At 38.9% G+C, this 18557-nt stretch overlaps 2 protein-coding genes and 1 non-coding gene across 5 annotated transcripts; 2 read left to right on the top strand and 1 right to left on the bottom strand.

Moving 5' to 3' along the window:
* Positions 1 to 637: 637 nt before the first annotated feature.
* LOC107769992 (heat shock 70 kDa protein 8-like) lies at positions 638 to 3769 on the top strand. Of its 3 annotated transcripts, none has more exons than XM_016589246.2 (2): positions 638 to 882; positions 1851 to 3769. In XM_016589246.2, the coding sequence occupies exon 2, from the start codon at positions 1878 to 1880 to the stop codon at positions 3597 to 3599; it is 1722 nt and encodes a 573-aa protein (XP_016444732.1). In that variant the 5' UTR covers positions 638 to 882; positions 1851 to 1877; the 3' UTR covers positions 3600 to 3769. The 3 variants fall into 3 exon arrangements, with proteins under 3 accessions (XP_016444732.1, XP_016444734.1, XP_016444733.1); XM_016589248.2 differs by having other exon boundaries at positions 694 to 912; XM_016589247.2 differs by lacking the exon at positions 638 to 882 and adding an exon at positions 908 to 1095.
* Positions 3770 to 12834: 9065 nt separating this feature from the next.
* On the top strand, positions 12835 to 12941 carry LOC142169267 (small nucleolar RNA R71). The gene has a single exon (XR_012698977.1). It is a non-coding gene; the product is annotated as a small nucleolar RNA R71 (small nucleolar RNA).
* A 4033-nt stretch (positions 12942 to 16974) lies between these two features.
* Positions 16975 to 18202, bottom strand: LOC107769991 (uncharacterized). The gene has a single exon (XM_016589245.2). It carries the CDS (start codon positions 17990 to 17992, stop codon positions 17084 to 17086), a length of 909 nt encoding a protein of 302 aa, XP_016444731.1. The 5' UTR covers positions 17993 to 18202; the 3' UTR covers positions 16975 to 17083.
* Between the last annotated feature and the right edge of the window lie 355 nt (positions 18203 to 18557).

Genomic DNA, 18557 nt, shown 5'->3' with positions numbered 1-18557 from the left:
TAGATTGTGTACATCTTAAAGAGTTTGATTGTCAGTTTTGGAACGATTTAATGGAGATTTAAGGTTGTTTGCATTGAAATTTAAGCTATGATTCGAAAGATGAAGTTTCCTGTGTATCTTTTTTAATTTGATTTTAACTAGATTTTTAACTCCAGACCAGTGTAAATCACCTCAAATTTGTATGTTACCTCTTTTTTACGAATTACAATCCTACCCATCTGAAAAAATCTTTTTATTTTCCTAGGTTTTTAAATTTTTGTGTATTATTAGTAAAAATTTAAATTGGCCAAAAATAATTAAATGGCATGAAGTCAAAAGTGCTGTAAAGACTATAAGTGGGCGTTTGGACATAAGAATTGTAAAATTACAAAATAGGGGGAAATTGTTTTTCAAGTGAAAATGGTATTTGAAATTTAAAGTTGTGTTTGGACATGAATATAATTTTGGGTTGTTTTTGAAGTTTTGTGGATGATTTGAGTGAAAATTTTGAAAAACAGCTTTTTGAAGTTTTTTAAATTTTTGAAAATTTTATAAACAAATATTAATTTAAAAAAAAAGTGAAAATTTTTTGAAAAAAAAGAAAAAAATTTCTAATGTCCAAACGAGCTTTAAAGAACCACAACATGATAATTCCCCTAGTTCACAATTAACGGGTTAAGCAGAACCGACCTGACCCGACCCTGGAAGTCTCTCATGACCCTTCTCTGTCTCTCTAGAACATGTTCGGCGCTTCATTCAGTCTTCTTTCTAGGAGTATTAGATATTAGAAGTTTCTGGCGCTCTCTTTCATTTGCTCAGCACTTTCTGTATTATCTTCTCTTTTTCTCCACTTACTCTGCTCCCCCATAGTACCAAATTACCAATATTCTGCTCACTCTATAAGTAAGTCTCCACTCTCTCTCTGCTTAAACAGTGAGTTCTTCTACCTTGTGTGGTAATAATATTATTATATTCTGCATTTTCTTGAGCTTTCTTTGATTTTAATAGATACCCTTTACTTTAAAACTTATCACAAGTGAAGAAAGAGCTGTTCTTTCACAATGAATATGTAGTTCTCTACTTCTCTTTGTTTGGTTGCTTAATTCATTACTGTTGGTACGTCTATTGCAAGTTTCAATTTTTACTTATGTGGGGTTGATAATACTATCATATTTATTCCATTTCAATCTCTGCTTTATACTCTTTAGTTTAAAGCTTACTGGTATACAAGAAAGCATGTTGCTTTGTGAATGAACATGTGTATCTTCTTTGTTTGATTTTGTCACTAATCAAGCTGCAGTTTTTACTCATGTGGGGTTGATAATACTGTCTTTATTATTCCATCTCTTTGTCATATCCATTAGTTTCAAACTTATCACAAGAAAGAATGATTCTTTCTGAATGAATATGGATATTTTATTTTGTTTGATTATTTCATTCATCAATGTTGGCTTGTCTAGTGCAAAAGTTCAGCTTTAACTCATGTGGGTTTGGTAAAAGTATTTTTGTTATTCCATATCCTTAATCTACTTAATCACAAATGAAGTCGTGTTGCTTCGCTTTGGTACTAATTAATTCTGGAATGTTGCTTGAGTTTCTGTATTTTGATTCAATTTCCTTTCCCCCTTTTCCTTTTTCCAGAATTTGGAATGAAAACAGTCACATTTGGTAATTGAATACACAAGTGCAGAAAAAAAAAAATCATGTTATACATATTTCCTTATTTATTTTGGTGTGTGTGTGTGTGTGTGAGGGACAAGAGAGATGGGCCTTGAACATGATAGATATTACCGATTATTCTTGTACGAAGTATCAACTGGATTACTTTTCAATTTTTTTAATCAGCGGATATGTATGTATTTTCATTGCAGGTGTTCTTTAGTCTGTGTAGTGTGTTCATGGCTGAACAAGCATACACTGTGGCATCCGACAGTGAAACAACCGGGGAGGAAAAGACTTCACCTGCTTTCCCTGAGATAGCGATTGGACTTGACATTGGTACATCTCAATGCAGTGTGGCAGTTTGGAATGGATCTCAGGTTGAGCTCCTTAGAAACACGAGAAATCGGAAATTGATGAGATCATATGTTACCTTCAAAGATGAGGTCCCAGCTGGTGGTGTTAGCGATGAATTGGCTCACGAATATGATATGTTGTCTGGAGCTGCAATCTTCAACATGAAACGTCTCATTGGCAGAGTTGATACAGATCCTGTGGTTCACGCCAGCAAGAATCTCCCCTTTTTGGTTCAAACTTTAGATATTGGTGTTAGGCCATTTATTGCTGCCCTAGTGAACAATATGTGGAGGTCCACTACTCCTGAAGAAGTTCTTGCTATTTTTCTAGTTGAACTAAGAGCCATGGCTGAAATTAAACTGAGACGCCCTGTAAGGAATGTGGTTTTAACAATTCCGGTTTCATTTAGCCGATTCCAGTTGACCCGAATTGAACGAGCCTGCGCCATGGCAGGGCTTCATGTTCTAAGATTGATGCCTGAACCAACTGCAGTTGCTCTGTTGTATGCTCAGCAGCAACAACAGTCTGCAGATGAAAATATGGGTAGCGGAAGTGAGAAGATAGCTCTTATATTCAATATGGGCGCAGGGTATTGTGATGTAGCTCTAACAGCTACAGCCGGAGGTGTTTCTCAGATCAAGGCCTTGGCCGGCAGCACTGTTGGTGGTGAGGATCTACTTCAAAATCTTATGCGTCACCTCTTACCCAACATGGATGATTTATTCTCGAGCCACGGGATTGAAGAAATAAAGAGAATGGGGTTGCTTCGAGTTGCCACCCAGGATGCTATCCACAAACTCTCATCCGAAATGAGTGTCCGAATCGATGTTGACTTGGGAAACGGATCAAAAATATCTAAGTTTGTTGAGAGGGCAGAATTTGAAGAGGTAAATAAAGAGGTGTTCGAGAAATGTGGGACTTTGATAAAACGTTGCTTGCGTGATGCTAAACTAGAAGCAGAAGATGTACATGATGTAATAATTGTTGGTGGCTGTTCCTACATTCCAAAGGTTCGGAATATTGTGATGAGTATATGCAAAAGAGAAGAGTTTTATTCAGGAATGAACCCGCTGGAGGCAGCTGTACGCGGTGCAGCACTGGAAGGAGCAGTGGCTTCCGGAATTAGTGATCCTTTTGGGAGTTTGGACCTGTTAACCATTCAAGCAACTCCTTTAAGCATTGGCATTCAAGCTGATGGAAGCAACTTTGTACCAATTATTCATCAGAACACCACAACCCCGGTAAGGAAAGAACAGAATTTCACTACCGTCCACGACAACCAAGCTGAAGCATTGATCTTCGTTTATGAAGGTGACAAGAAAACTGTGGAAGATAACCATCTCTTAGGGTATTTTAAGATCACAGGAATACCTCCCGTACCTAAAGGTGTACCGGAGATTAATGTGTGCATGGACATTGATGCTTCTAATGTGCTGAGAGTCTTTGCTGGTGTAATCATTCCAGGGGCGAAATGCCCTCCTCCTTTCATGGAAGTTAGGATGCCTACAGTTGATGATGGACATGCCTGGTCTGCTCAAACTCTGCATAAAGCATATGGCTCTACTTTAGATTTGGTCACAGTGAAGAAGAAAGGGCAGCATTGAGATTGCTGAATAGATGATAAAGAGACATAGGTAGTTGAAGCTGTTGTTAGTAGTGAAGGAGAAACTGTGGTAACTTGTTTCTTGTAAATATGTGTCGAGTTCACATCTGCTGGAAAATAATCTTGGTTGTGGCTTGAGAATAATAATAATAATAATAGTTATAATAGTAACTGTTATCCATGTTGCTTCATTGTGCATGTGATTACTGTTTATTTTTTCTGATATTTCTGGAATGCTTGATGAGATGTACCTTCTGGTCAGTCCAATCTGGCAAGGCTCGTTTCCAGTTGATTGTTCTGTTTCAGATTTGATATCTTGTAATCCATTCCTTATAAATCCGGCATTCATATAATGCTTTGGTTTATCTAGAATTGGTTGTCATGTCTGCGTTTGTTTCTCATTCGAAATTAATTCATATAATGAAATTGTAGATCTGTACTGGTTGTAGACAGTTATTTGTTCGATTTGATCCTGTAAAATTACATTTTCCCTATAAGTAGATGATAATGCCCAACTATGCCTTATAAAAAGGACTAAGCGATCGTTGTAAATATATTCTGGCTAATAAGTCCGGAGTCGAATCCCACAGGGAATTAACCTATCAAACACAGCTACTAGACTCGCATGAATTCACGCAATCAATCTTCAGAAATATTTAAGTGACAATTTTGATGTTTACTAACTAAATATTACGTAATGAAAGTGCAATAATTAATAACTAACTACTACGGATTGTAGACAAGAATTGGAATGATCTAAGGTTGTGATTTCCCCTATTGTCGGAATCTTTTCCGCTAGGTTTTCTATAAATTTGCCTAAGCTTTCTCTATCGATCATGAGCACTCTGACTGTCGTAACTCTATTCCGAGTAATTACTACAATTTACTAGACATATTCTCCCGAATTACGCTAGCTGGCATTAATTACGGCTCACTCGGATCGCACCAAGGTTTCGTTATCCCTAATCCCACTTTTAAACCCTTCGTATTCATCCCTCATATACGTTAGGAGTGATGTTGTTCAACAACTACCTAAATATGCACTCTCTCCCGAGTAATACACACTAAATAGGCACAGTCGATTGAGGGCCCTTCAATCAACAACAATAATAATATAGTTGAACAAATAGAGAAAATACTACGGCAAATCTATATTAACGTAACAGGAAAATCATCCTCCAATAGGTTCCATAAAAACCCTAGAGTATGAGTTTAGCTACTCATACTCATAATCACAATATCCAAAGTATTTTCCATAATTAAATTACAAAGTAAGGATAAAGAGATGTAGAAATCGATGAGTCTGACTCTCAACGGTTGTTCCACGAGCTATCCTTGCCTCCGGTTGCAAAAGTACTCAAAAGTGGCCTTTTTAGGTCTATTTATATGCGTAGGAAAAGACCTAAAAGTGTAGGCCAAGTCCTAGTCAAACCCGGAGACGAAATAAGTCTTCAAAGCTCGGAATGTGCATGCCCAGACCTGGCCTCGAGGCATAACGCCTGGTGGACCTGCTCGCCAGGTATAAGGCCTGCTCGATCTCGCCTACTGCCTCGCCTCGCCAGGTCTCTCGCCAGCTACAAGCCTGGCGTCGCTAGGTATCTCGCCAACTTCTCCTATTCAACTGCTCCCGCGCACGCTTTTGACTTGTAAGTATCCTTTTTTCTCTACTTTTATCTTCAATTCACCTACACATAAAATAGACTCCATTATGCAAAATTAAAGTGTAATTTATCATTAAAGCATATAAAATGCAAGGAAAATAATATACGAAACTATGAAATTATAGCCACACATCAATACTCCACACTTAAACATTGCGCGTCCTCGCGCAATCAAACTACACTTACAGGCACAACCTCACTAAGCAATTCCCATAATTCATTACACCAAGAATATTTAAAATAGTCTAAGAACTAAGGTGTAACATCCTCGCCTCAAGATTTGACTCACAAATACCATGACTTGTTCACAATTCACTTACTTACTCTAACATGGAGGTCAACGATATTACCTTTCCTTTATGAATCACATGCCCTCACCCAATAAAGAGCTCAGTTCCACATACAATAAATTTTAAGAGCGTAGGAACTCAAGATAGGCAAAAAAATTACTCGCTCTCAGAAATAACATTCATATGCCACAAATGATGCATCATAGGCTTGCCTGTAGTATAATACTCTACTAATCGAGTTCATTCAGTCTGAGATCAAGTAGGACTTTGATTGGTTGTAATGTAGGTTGCGGGTCGGACAGGATACATTTGGATATAAGTGACTACACCTCCCTTAAGCACTTTTATATATACACTTTAATATTCAAGCCCATACTTATGTCAAACCAAAACTCCATCTTAACTTCACTTTATATTACCCCCTACTTCTTTAAGCACCATTATATCACTAGCCACCGCCATCAAGAATTATTTTTCGTACAATACAACTATTATTATTTTTTTTCACTTTTATTTTTTTCAAGAAAGTGCACATTTCTCCTTATTTCAATTGTTCCACTCAAAAGCCAACCCACCACCCCACACTTTAACTTTTTCATACTTCATCACAATTCAAGTGCTCATGAGAGGTGACAAGGTTCGAATATATGGTCGATTCAAACAAAGGGGTACGACTTGTAATATGGTTACCAAAGAAACATGATTATAGGCTCAAAGGGGTTAACTACGATACATAACTTTTAGGTGGGTAAACTATATATATCTGGCTTAACAAAGAAACGCCTATATCACTTCTAAGAATGAACAAGACTACTATTTCGCTTTGCACACACACAGGGCAAGTTCTAGACATCAAATACAATACACAGAATACATACAAATCTCACACAGACATGGCACATAATTCACTCAGGATTGGTTTTACCACGACACTCCAGTCAAAGAAGTTAAGCAAAATTAAGAATCTACGATTTAAGGTACTTATACTAGAGTCGAAAACCGAGCCTAAGCGTCACAACCGTAGTACTAATTATTCTCAAGGCATAACAAAGCTAAGAGATATTGCTTCCATTAAATGCATAGCCTCGTGGTTCCTACTCATAATATTAAAACTAACTCTACCCAGTTCAACTAAAAACCCTTGAAAAAGAACCGCGACCCAAAGAAAAACCAAGAGGGAATTACTACACTACCTAAAAAAAAATTGGTATTTTTCTCTAGACTTGCTTCCCTCAAGAAAACTGTCTAGGAGATCCATCGTCAGGAAGAGTCCGATTTATATATATATATATATATAATTTTTTTCTAACCAAAATAAATAACAAAAACAAATCACTAAAACTAAATTTTAAAACAAATAACTAAAACAATTATCTAACAAAAACGACACTTACTAAAATAACAAAAACAAGCAACTACAAGAAATTTCTACAAGTCCCCACCCCACACTTAGATCATGCATTGTCCTCAGTGCATGTACAAATTGACAAAACAAGAAAAATGAGTAGGATGCAAGGAAACTCCCTGATCAAACTACGTCCTCATCCTCTGAGGCTCTCCACTCTTCATCCTGCACTTCTTCCCCATCATCATCATCGTCCTCATCATCTGACTACTCCGGCTCGGCCTCAGGCTGCTCAGGTATGTTGATATCCTCATCATCGGGGAATCTGTAGCCATCACCTACCCCAACCAACTGTTGGGTATGAGCATTGAGCGGGTACCACTGCTCCAATAAGGTCCTTTCCTCAGATGTGGCCAACTGACCCCCTATCCTCAGCTGCAAATCCATCATCCCATAGAGATGGGCCATAAAACTATCATCACAAGCATTGCGCTCGGCACCTATCAAAGATTTCATGGAAATCTCTTCTTTCAGCCGGAGACTAGTGATGTCTGTTTGATGTAGGGGCTGATCGTTGGTGTGGTCAAACTCTGGCTCCTCCGCAACCTCCTCGTTTCTTAAGAATTGAGTTAAAAAATTTGGCAAATGGCATTCGATCGACCTTCTTACTCGTTCTGACTAAAGACATCCGGTAGCGGATCAGATGACCCACATTCACCCTTTGACCCGTCATGAGGAAGTAGAGCGCACAGGTCCTCTCACGGATAATGAGCATGTCATGATTTCACGGTAGGAGCTGTGCATTTATCAGTTTAAGCCACACTTGAGCCTCCGCCCTCATCTTCTTCCTGGGGAACCTCTTGTGCCGATTTGTTTTCTTATCCCGGACCTATGCTGCCGTAGAATCGACACCACAAAGCGTGTGTCTCAGCTCTCTATATGTAGGCTGGCGAATGAAGTGGTCCAATGGATCCACAGGAACATCCAGAGCACCTAAAAAGTTACATATGGCTGTGGCTAAAAAATCTATCAATCATCCATGAATCGGCACCAGCTGTTCAGTATTCTGCGGATCAAACCCTGCATAGAATTCTCGAACTAGATTGAGATTAATGTCCCATGTGTTCTTGAATACATAGCTCAACCCCAAATCCTGAATGCCCCTCCCTCGCTTGGTCTTCTTCATGCGCCGCTTAATCACCTGCAAACTTGTTAGTACCTAAAAACGAAAAGAAAAATTATAACTACACTAAAAATCAACTACGAATTGGGTTGCCTCCCAATGAGCGCCTTATTTAATGTCGCGGCACGACGAATACAACATTACAACATTACAATGGGTTGCCTCCCATGAAGCGCCTGATTTAATGTCGCGACACAATACAGGAGATTGCACTTAAGGCTCGCTTAACCTTGGTGGCTCGAGCAAATGAGTCACCGACACTACTTTCGCGTCATCCATGCCCAAATAATATTTTAACATGTGCCCATTGACTCTGAACGTGCGAGAGTCATTTTCCGCAGCAATCTCTATGGCACCAATGGGGTGAATCTCTACCACACAAAATGGTCCTGACCATCTTGACTTTAATTTGCCCAGAAATAACCTCAATCTTGAATTGTATAGCAATACCATATCTCCGGGTTTAAAACTCCGATCAAGAATATTATTGTCATGCATCATCTTCATTCTCTCCTTCTATGGTCTTGTGCTCTCAAAAGCGTGGTAGCGAAACTCATCAAGCTCGTGCAACTCTGTGACTCTACTTGTGCCTGCAGCTTCTATATCAAGATTTAGCTGCCTCAATGCCCACAAAGCTCTAGGCTCCAAATCCACTGGTTAAGTGACACGCCTTCCCAAAAACTAATTTGTACGGCGACATACCGATCGGAGTTTTAAAAGCGGTACGATAGGCCCATAGTGCATCATCTAACTTTCTCGCCCAATCCGTTCTTGTAGCATTCACAGTCTTTGTCAAAACACTCTTTATTTCTCTGTTCGAAACTTCCACTTGCCCACTAGTCTGTGGATGATATGGGGTGGTAACCTTATGGCGTATCTCACACTTTTCTAACAACTTTGTGAAGGCTCGATTACAGAAATGAGTGCCTCCGTCACTGATTATTGCCCTTGGAATGCCAAATCGGGTGAATATATTCTTCCTGGTCTATCTCGGGGATACATCTCCGGATCATGTTATCAACACAAATCCTGAACAGATAAGGTTCATCCCAATAATACATGCGACAGTCACGAAAGAACTTTTTCTTTTGAACAGAGGAAAGGTCATAGGGAGCAATACCGCTTGCCAGGTAGTTTGCAATGTTTGCATACCATTGTGCTACCTCAAGGCTCGTGGCTAGTAGTTGTTCATCCGGGAAAGTCTCAACAATCTCTTCCCCCTCAACCTTCTTTTCGGCTCCTTCCAGCCTAGACAAGTGATCATCCACTTGGTTCTCTGTTCCCTTTCGGTCACGGATTTCCAAGTCAAATTCTTGCAGCAGTAGCACCCATCGAATCAGGCGCGACTTTGACTCCTTCTTATCAATTAGGTACCTGAGAGCAGCATGGTCAGTATAAACAATTACCTTCGAGCCTATTAGGTATGACCTGAATTTGTCAAATGCTAACACCACTACTAGCATCTCCTTCTCGGTCACTGTGTAATTTAGTTGGGCACCACTCAAAGTTCTACTTGCGTAATATATTAGATGCATGACTTTGTCTTTGTGCTGCCCAAGCACTGCTCCCACAACATAGTCACTTGCGTCACACATCATCTCAAATGGTTGCTCCCAGTCAGGAGCAACTATGATAGGTGTTGTCACCAGCCGCTTCTTCAATTCCTCAAAAGCCACCCTGCAGTCAGCAGAGAACACAAAAGGGTGATCTTTTTCAAGCAATTTACACAAGGGGTTAGCAATTTTGGAAAACTCTTTTATAAACCGTCTATAGAACTCAGCGTGGACAAGAAAACTTCTTATTTCTTTGACGGAAATGGGTGGTGGAAGCTTTTCGATCACATCAACCTTTGCACGATCTACCTCAATACCCTTACTCGACATTAGGTGCCCCAAGACTATACCTTCTTGTACCATGAAATGACACTTTTCCCAATTGAGCAACAGATTAGTCTCGACATATCTTTTCATCACTCTTTTCAAATTCCTTAGGCAATCATTGAATGAGTCTCCCACCACCGAGAAATCATCCATAAAGATCTCCATGATGTCCTCTACCATATCCGGGAAGATGGCCACCATGCACCTTTGAAATATGGAAGGTGCATTGCATAGGCCGAACGACATCCTCCGGAAGGCGTAAACGCCATATGGACAGGTGAATGATGTTTTCTCTCTATCTTCCTGGGCAATGGAGATTTGATTATACCCCAAGTATCCATCCAGAAAGCAAAAGTAGGACTTCCCGGCCAATCTATCTACCATTTGATCAATGAACGGCAAGGGAAAGTGGTCTTTTCGAGTGGCCTTGTTCAATATTCTGTAATCCATACAAATTCGACATCCCGTGACTGTTCTTGTTGATATCAACTCATTGTTCACATTTTGCACTACAGTCATCCCACCTTTCTTAGGCACACATTGGACTGGGCTGATCTAGTTGCTGTCGGAGATGGGGAAAATTATCCCCGCATCTAACCACTTTATCACTTCCTTTTTCACAACTTCCTTCATGTTGGGGTTCAGCCTTCTTTGATGTTCTATGGAAGGTTTGTGGCCATCTTCCAGTAGAATCTTATACATACAGAAGGCCGAGTTGATCCCCTTAATGTCTGCAATGGTCCAACCAATTGCAGTTTTGCACTCACTCAATACGTGAAAAAGCTGTTCTTTCTGCAAATCTAACAAACCAAATGAGATAATAATAGGTAAAGTTGAGTTAGGTCCCAAGAAAGCATACCTGAGGTGAGGTGGTAACGGTTTCAATTCCAACTTTGGTGGCTCTTCTATCGATGGCTTGGTTGGAGGAATTTTTCTTTCTTCTAAGTGTAAAGGCTCAAATTCGAGCTCTCTTTTCCAAAACCCTTGGCCTTCAAGAGCCAGCACCCTCTCCGCCAAATCCTCTCCATTTACCTCATCTAAGTTCAAGAGACGGGCTGCTAGAGGGTCTTTAGCATTCAAGGTCTCATCTTCCTCCTCCAAAATTACATCCACGGCTTCTATCAGAGAGCAGTTAGCAAATTCACTTGGTCGCCGCGTAGATTTCTGCGCGTTGAAGTCTCAATTTTAGCTCTCCAATTTCAAAGTCAATTAAAACTCTCCAGTGGCCAAGAATGGTCTTCCCAAAATTATGGGAATCTCCTCGTCAACCCAGCAGTCTAGAATGATAAAATCTGCTGGGAACACAAACTTCCCAACCTGGACTAATACATCATCAAGGATACTAGAAGGCCTCTTCACTGTCCGGTCGGCTAGATGTAGTAACATGGACGTGGGCATCAAGTTTTGTAGATAGCCAAGGGCATCAAGTTTATGCTTGCCCCTAAATCACACAATGCTTTAGCAAAAGCATAGCTTCCTATCGTGCATGGGATTGTGAAGCTCCCTAGGTCTGATAACTTCTCAGCTTTGGGTCTTGTCACGACTGCACTACAGGTCTGTGTCAATGTAACAGTGGACAGGTCTTGGAAGTCAAATTTCCGAGACATTAAATCTTTCATCATTTTGGCATACCCAGGCATCTCTCGCAACGCATCAATCAGTGGAATGTTCACCTGTATTTGTTTCAACATCTCCATGAATTTCTTATATTGCTCGTCCTTATGATATTTTGCTAATCTCTGCGGGAATGGTGCTGGAGGTCGCTTCTTTCCTGTGATTTGAGTTTTATCTTGCTCAGGCACTGCTTCTACTATCGTTTCTTGTGCTACCTCAGTCTCTTTCGCAACCTCTTTTTCTTTGTTTGTGCTCTCTTGTGCATGTTGTACCGTCACCTCAGTTAACCCTATTAAATCATCGATCTCAATGGGTACTGGCACAAGTGTTTCAGTAGGTAAGCTTTCGCGAGCAATCTCTTGCTCCAGATCTAGGTTTCTACCATTTCGTAGACTCACTGCCATAAGCTATTTCAGGCCCTGATCTTTTGGATTGATTTGTGTATCTGCAGGTAACGTACCTTGGGGACGATTGTTTAGAGCCATAGAAATCTGTCCTAATTGAACCTCAATACCCTTTATCACTGATTCATGTGAGTTTACTCTCTCTTGCATTTTTCCAGAGGACCGAATCAGTTGTTGCAACATTATGTTGTTGCTGTCCAGCATTCCCTTAAGTTCAGTGAACCCATCATCTTGTCTCACAATCTATTGTTGTTGAGGTTGTTGATAAGCCAACTGCTGATTTTTCTGGTTGTAACCTTGTTGCCTTTGGTAAGGCACCACTTGACCCTGTGGTCTCATAGCTCCAGGATTGTTGCTGTTATTTTATAGCTGTTGTGCCGGTCTATATTGTTGATTCTGTTGCCCCCAATTCTGACCACCTTGCCTCTATCCCCCATAGTTGGCTACATAGTTCATATCTTCCTGATAGTGTTGGTTGTCACCTTCCGTACTCCACGAGCAAACATATGATTGGTTAATGAATGGTGTACGTAAGCCCCCATTAGTTGCGTCTACTATGTGTACCTGCTGCTTCTGGCCTGATTCATCGATATTTTTGGTAAGAATACTCATTTGCATCATTAGAGTGGCCATATTTTCAGCTATGAAGTTGTTTGGGTCCAAAGCTATTGAATGAACTACAAGAGTGATTGTAGAGTCTCTTGTCATCCATCCTGAGTTTTGGGCCATCTTATTAATTAGGATCTTGCATTCTCTGAATGTTTTGCTCAAAAATGCTCCACCTACTGAAGCATCAACATTGGCCTTTAAGCTGTCTGCGAATCCCATGTAGAACCTCTGCCCCAATATTTGCTCTATAATGCCATGATGTGAACACTTAACCAGCATACCCTTGAACCTCTCCCATGTTTCTTGTAGTGTTTCTGTTGGTCTCTGCCTGAAGCTCAATATCTCATCAATTTGTTTGGCAGTCTTATTGGGTGGGTAGAACTTGTTTACAAATTTCTTCACTAATTCCTCCCAAGGAGTGATGGAGTTTATGGGGAGTGAATTGAGCCACGTTTGAGCCTCTCCCGTCACCGAAAATGGAAAAAATAACAGCTTTATTGCTTCCGGTGTCACATTAGGTTGCCTTTGTGTGACACATATCGGCAGGAAATTTTTTTAGACGTTGCTGAGGATCTTCAATGTAAGACCCTGAAAACAGTCCCTTGTTCTGCAACAAATGTAGCATGTTGTTTGTGATTTAAAATGATTCCGCTTGTATTTGAGGGACTGCAAATACGGTTTCCAAATTTTCGGCAGTAGGTTGTGCCCAATCATACAAGGCTGCTTCTGGCACAAGAGGCGCCACACCCTGATTGTTCAGGTTATTCGCATTATTTCTGTTATTTGGATTTTCTATTACGTCATCCATGTCTAGTTCGATTCGTTCTGTTGAGTTCTGTTGCTGTTTGTCCTTCTTATTTGCACGATTCGATGCCTTAAAACTTTCTCATGATCTGATAATGCTTCAAACAATTCACCAGTTCTCGAGGAGTTCCTAGGCATGCACCTGTAACACCCAAGACTACAAACGTTAAAATTTTAATGTATTTGGTTTAAAATGAAGAAACTCGACTACACTAAAAATTCTAGCAATTCTTTTAGCTGCAATTAATATACCGTTAATTCCCCGGCAACGGCGCCAAAATTTGATCACGTCCAACTATGCCTTATAAAAAGGTCTTAGCGGCCGTTGCAAATAATTCTGGCTAATAAGTCCGGAGTTGAATCCCACATGAAATTAACCTATCAAACACACCTACTAAACTCGCATGAACTCACGCAATCAATCTTCGGAAATATTTAAGTGATAATTTGGATGTTTACTAACTAAAAGTGCAACAATTAATAACTAACTACTACGGGTTGTAGATAAGAATTGGAATGATCTAAGGTTGTGATTTCCATTATTGTCGGAATCTTTTCCGCTATATTTTTTATAAATTTGCCTAAGCTTTCTCTATCGATCATGAGCACTCTGACTGTCTTAACTCTCTCCCGAGTAATTATTATAATTTACTAGACATATTCTCCCGAATTACGCTAGCTGGCATTAATTACGGCTCACTCGGATCGCACCAAGGTTTTGTTATCCCTAATCTCACCTTTAAACCCTTCATATTGATCCCTCATATACGTTTGGAGTGATGTTGTTCAACAACTACCTAAATATGCACTCTCTCCCGAGCAATACACACTAAATAGGCACAGTCGATTGAGGGCCCTTCAATCAACAACAACAATAATAATATAGTTGAACAAATAGAGAAAATACTACGGCAAATCTATATTAATGTAACAGGAAAATCAGCCTCCGATAGGTTCTATCAAAACCCTAGATTATGAGTTTAGCTACTCATACTCATAATCACAATATCCAAAGTATTTTGCATAATTAAATTACAAAGTAAGGATAAAGAGATATAGAAATCGATGAGTCTGACTCCCAACGGTTGTTCCACGAGCTATCCTTGCCTCCGGTTGCAAAAGTACTCAAAAGTGGCATATTTAGGTCTATTTATATGTGTAGGAAAAGACCTAAATGTGTAGGCCAAGTCCTAGTCAAACCCGGAGATGAAATAAGTCTTCAAAGCTCGGAATGTACACTCCCAGACCTGGCCTCGCGAGGCATAACGCCTGGTGGACCTCGCCCCAAGCCTGGCGTTGCCAGGTATAAGGCCTGCTCGATCTCGCCTACTGCCTCGCCTCGCCAGTTCTCTCGCCAGCTACAAGCCTGGCTTCGCCAGCTTCTCCTATTCAACTGCTCCCGCGCACGCTTTCGACTTGTAAGTATCCTTTTTTCTCTACTTTCATCTCCAATTCACCTACACATAAAATAGACTCCGTTAAGCACAATTAAAGTATAGTTTATCATTAAAGCATATAAAATGCAAGGCAAATAATATACGAAACTACGGAATTATAGCCACACATCAGTAGATCAGGCTAAACTCCTGGTATGTAGTTCTTTTGTCAATTAGATTTGTGTTGTTTCAGTTTCCTCATTTAGATTTACAGATTACAGAATCGGCAACCCTTAATTCGCTTAAACAACAAATAATTAGTATTGGAATCGAATTTTCGTTGTTATAAACTTAATTAGTCTGAGATTTATTTGATCTCAGTTTGTCCAGTTGACTTATGAATACGGACCGACAACTTTTTCGTGTGTGTCGAGCTCGTTGAATACAACAAGGATGAGCTTGTATTTTTTTCAAAAGTGTTTTTCAAATAACTGCTTTTGAAGAGCAATTATTTTTTTCTGCTTCTCCTCAAAGGTATTTTTTTTCCTTTCAAAAGCTTGGCCAAACACTTCAACTTTGAAAAAAAACACTTTGTAAAAAAAACAAATGCTTATAGAATTGGAGAAGTTTGGCCAAACTGGCTATCCTATGGGTTGAAAGCACGTAGCTAACCCCGACTAGTTTGATTGATTAATTGATTTAATATTTAAATCCTGAAAGCTTTCACTGTTTTTTTTCTTAATATATTAAATTTTTGTGAAAGTCTAAATGCTGAAATCTTCCATGTAAAGTTGGCTGCCTAGAATCACAGCACTTCTAATGCAACAGGACAAACAGATCTAACGTTTGGAGATAAAAAGTTATCCTCCAGGAATCATTGGATGACATTGCTAACCTTAAAAGACAGTAAAAGAAAGGAAAAATGAGAAAATCAAATGCAGCAGCTCAACGTTAAGGCCTAAACAAGCAAACCAGTCAGAGAAACAAGATATCCACCAGATTCACAAGGAGAAAATATAAAATCGTATAAATTTGCATATTGGAAAACTTAATGAGACAGCATATGAAATTACATATACTTGATGGCTTAATGTTTGGATAGAAATGATCAAGATTCAAGTCTATTCACCACTAAGTTTCTCACACTGAAATGGGGTAACAGAAAAAGAAAATTGAAATAAAAAATCACCAGCTTTCATTTACACAACAATCAAATTTATGGATGTCATTCCATTTCAGTGCCACTGCTACTTCAAAAGATTATACCAGCAAATCTCTGAACCAGATATCATTTCTTGCACCTAAAGATCTAATAGCAGACCAACTGAACTCAAAAGTATGCAATGTTCATGTTCTTTATCTCACAGCAAGTTACAGTAAAAAGTTTAAAATCAGCGACCAAGTTATTTAGCATAACAGTCATCAGCTTAAGATGGGATACATAATTCGAAACCATATCACAAACTTTTCAAGTTCGGGGCTCCACAGGACTTGGTTATAGGTGTTTTCCCCAGTTTGAGGAGTCATTTCACATTTTACCACGCAGAGCTTGAACCTTTTGCAATAACTTAAGCAATTATAAGATATTAATTGGAGATCCAATCCGCTTCTACAGAAAAGCTCAATCATGATTTGTTTTCTTTTCCATTTTTACATAGAAGCTGCTTAATAATGTTCATGACCCTATAACTTTATGGTTTACTATAGAAGCCTCTTAACATAAGTCCAAAGACAGCAATCTAAAAACCTGAAAGTAATATATATAACAAATCCCCACATTTTTCTTAAACACACATACACACACTCACCAAGAGATAGTATATTAAAAGCTGTAAAGATCTAGGTCAATTACCTGAAATTTTTCCATACCAATCCCTTCTCTACCTCAGCAAGAAGCTAGAACATAATCAATGTGCCAATAACAATTAAAAATTCTTTTGTTTAGGTAGGTCACTCATTAATTTTGGCTTATACAAAGTTATGATGTTAAAGACTACCATCATTACAAGCTCAGCGGACTAGAATCACTGATTAGTCTCTAATGATGCAGATTTGTTTGCTTATACTCAAAGGAAAGTTCTACTTTATGGACATAATTATTACTCATACTATTAGATGACAACGAGTAATCAAAAGAAATTGACTCTTTTGCGGAATAAGATAAAAGGTCATATGCAAGTAATCATAGAATGAAGAGATGAAACAGAAGGTAAAAAGAAGGAAAAAAAAAGTATATTCATTAGAAATTAACTCAACCAAGTTCACAAACAAGATCTTAAAAAATATATCTTTGTTGGGAATACTAGAAGAACACTCCAATTACTCGTTCTTCCAAACATACAAAACCAAAGAAAAACCCAAACCAGATGATTTGGAATTGCTCAAACTCTCTGTGTAAGACCAAGGCATCACAGAGAGATCCGACAAAGTTTGTGTGGTCCACAACTTCTCGGCCGATAAACAAGTTTGAAACATGAACACTGCATTCCCAAAATTGCTACTGAACAACCAGTTATGAACATCCCAAAAGACTTCAACAGGGAGTCCATCAATTAAAACAGTATAGTTACCGCGAAACTTCCACCGCAAATGCTTCACTTGCATTACAGTTTTAGAGTCAATACGGACCAAAAGACACGGATCGTCAATGCCATTAGAGTCACATTCAATTGTAATGTCATGAATTGGACCTGTATAACAAAATTGAGCCTTTGTACCAAATACCCTCTTCCCAAATATGTGCTCTCTTTTAGAAATGAACATTGCATTTGAAAAACTAGGAGTTGCATTAGTCTTTTTAAATGCTTCTTTCCTCAGATCCCCAATGACCAAAACCATTTGTCCTTTGCAAACTAGAGCTAAATAATACCCTTCTATAGGCTCTGGCCCAGATCCAAACTTGCCTAGTGAAAAGTCCCAGTGTAGGTCAATTTTACAAGAATTTACTTCTAAAGACCTTGACCCTTTTCTTTTGGAGAAGAGAGAAGGCTTTACATCAACTTTACAAAGACACTGATGAGACATATCATCAATTTCAACACTAAGGCATTGACCCATCAAACTCTTGGTCCAAACAATAGTGATCAGACAAGATTTCCCAAGTAGTTTACACTGATAAACACATGTGACTAAATTCTGTGGGGTTTTAGTCACACCCCCAACAGCTGAACAAGAAGCATCAGCAACTTGAACCCCATTTTCACCAAAACAAGATGGGAAGTCCCTCATTTCTTTGCCAGCACAATGAAGATAAGAGATAAAAACAAGATTGTTTTTTTTTTCACACCCTTAATTATACAACATCACAAAAAATGTCCGTTCAAGATTCCATTTTGTGGTATTAAAAGAACTGAAATATGTAAGGAAAAGGGTAAGTGAAGCATACCAGAATGAACCAAAACGGAATTTGAAAACTACGTACCTTAAAAGCTCTGAACTTTGTGTTTTATTGTTCAGAGCTTTGAAGCAAGGAGGTTTCTAATGGAGTTATTTAAAAGTGGGGTATATGATTTTAAGGAGTTGAAAGGGAAATGGGTGCAGTGTTGTTTATAAAGTACAAGGGAATCCACTGTTTAAGAAAAGACAAGTTATTCTTTAGATTATGGCCAAATTTTGCGGTGGTAAAAAGTGAAAAAGATTAGGATTTGTGGGGGCAAAAGTTTGAAAAGAAAATTTAAGAAAATAAATAGGAAAAATAAAGCTTTTTCGGGCAAATGAAACATGCATTGACCTTTATATATCGTTTGTGTTCCTTGAAAATGAAAATAAACGCTAAAAAATAGAGATATAAAGA

This window comes from Nicotiana tabacum, chromosome 14 (assembly GCF_000715075.1).
Source record: "Nicotiana tabacum cultivar K326 chromosome 14, ASM71507v2, whole genome shotgun sequence".
Lineage (NCBI taxonomy): Eukaryota > Viridiplantae > Streptophyta > Magnoliopsida > Solanales > Solanaceae > Nicotiana > Nicotiana tabacum.
This window is presented reverse-complemented; position numbering and strand designations above follow the sequence as displayed.

Excerpts from the sequence above, each read along its gene's own strand:
- LOC107769992 (XM_016589246.2), top strand. The coding sequence starts at position 1,878 with ATGGCTGAACAAGCATACACTGTGGCATCCGACAGTGAAACAACCGGG.
- LOC107769991 (XM_016589245.2), bottom strand. The coding sequence starts at position 17,992 with ATGAGGGACTTCCCATCTTGTTTTGGTGAAAATGGGGTTCAAGTTGCT.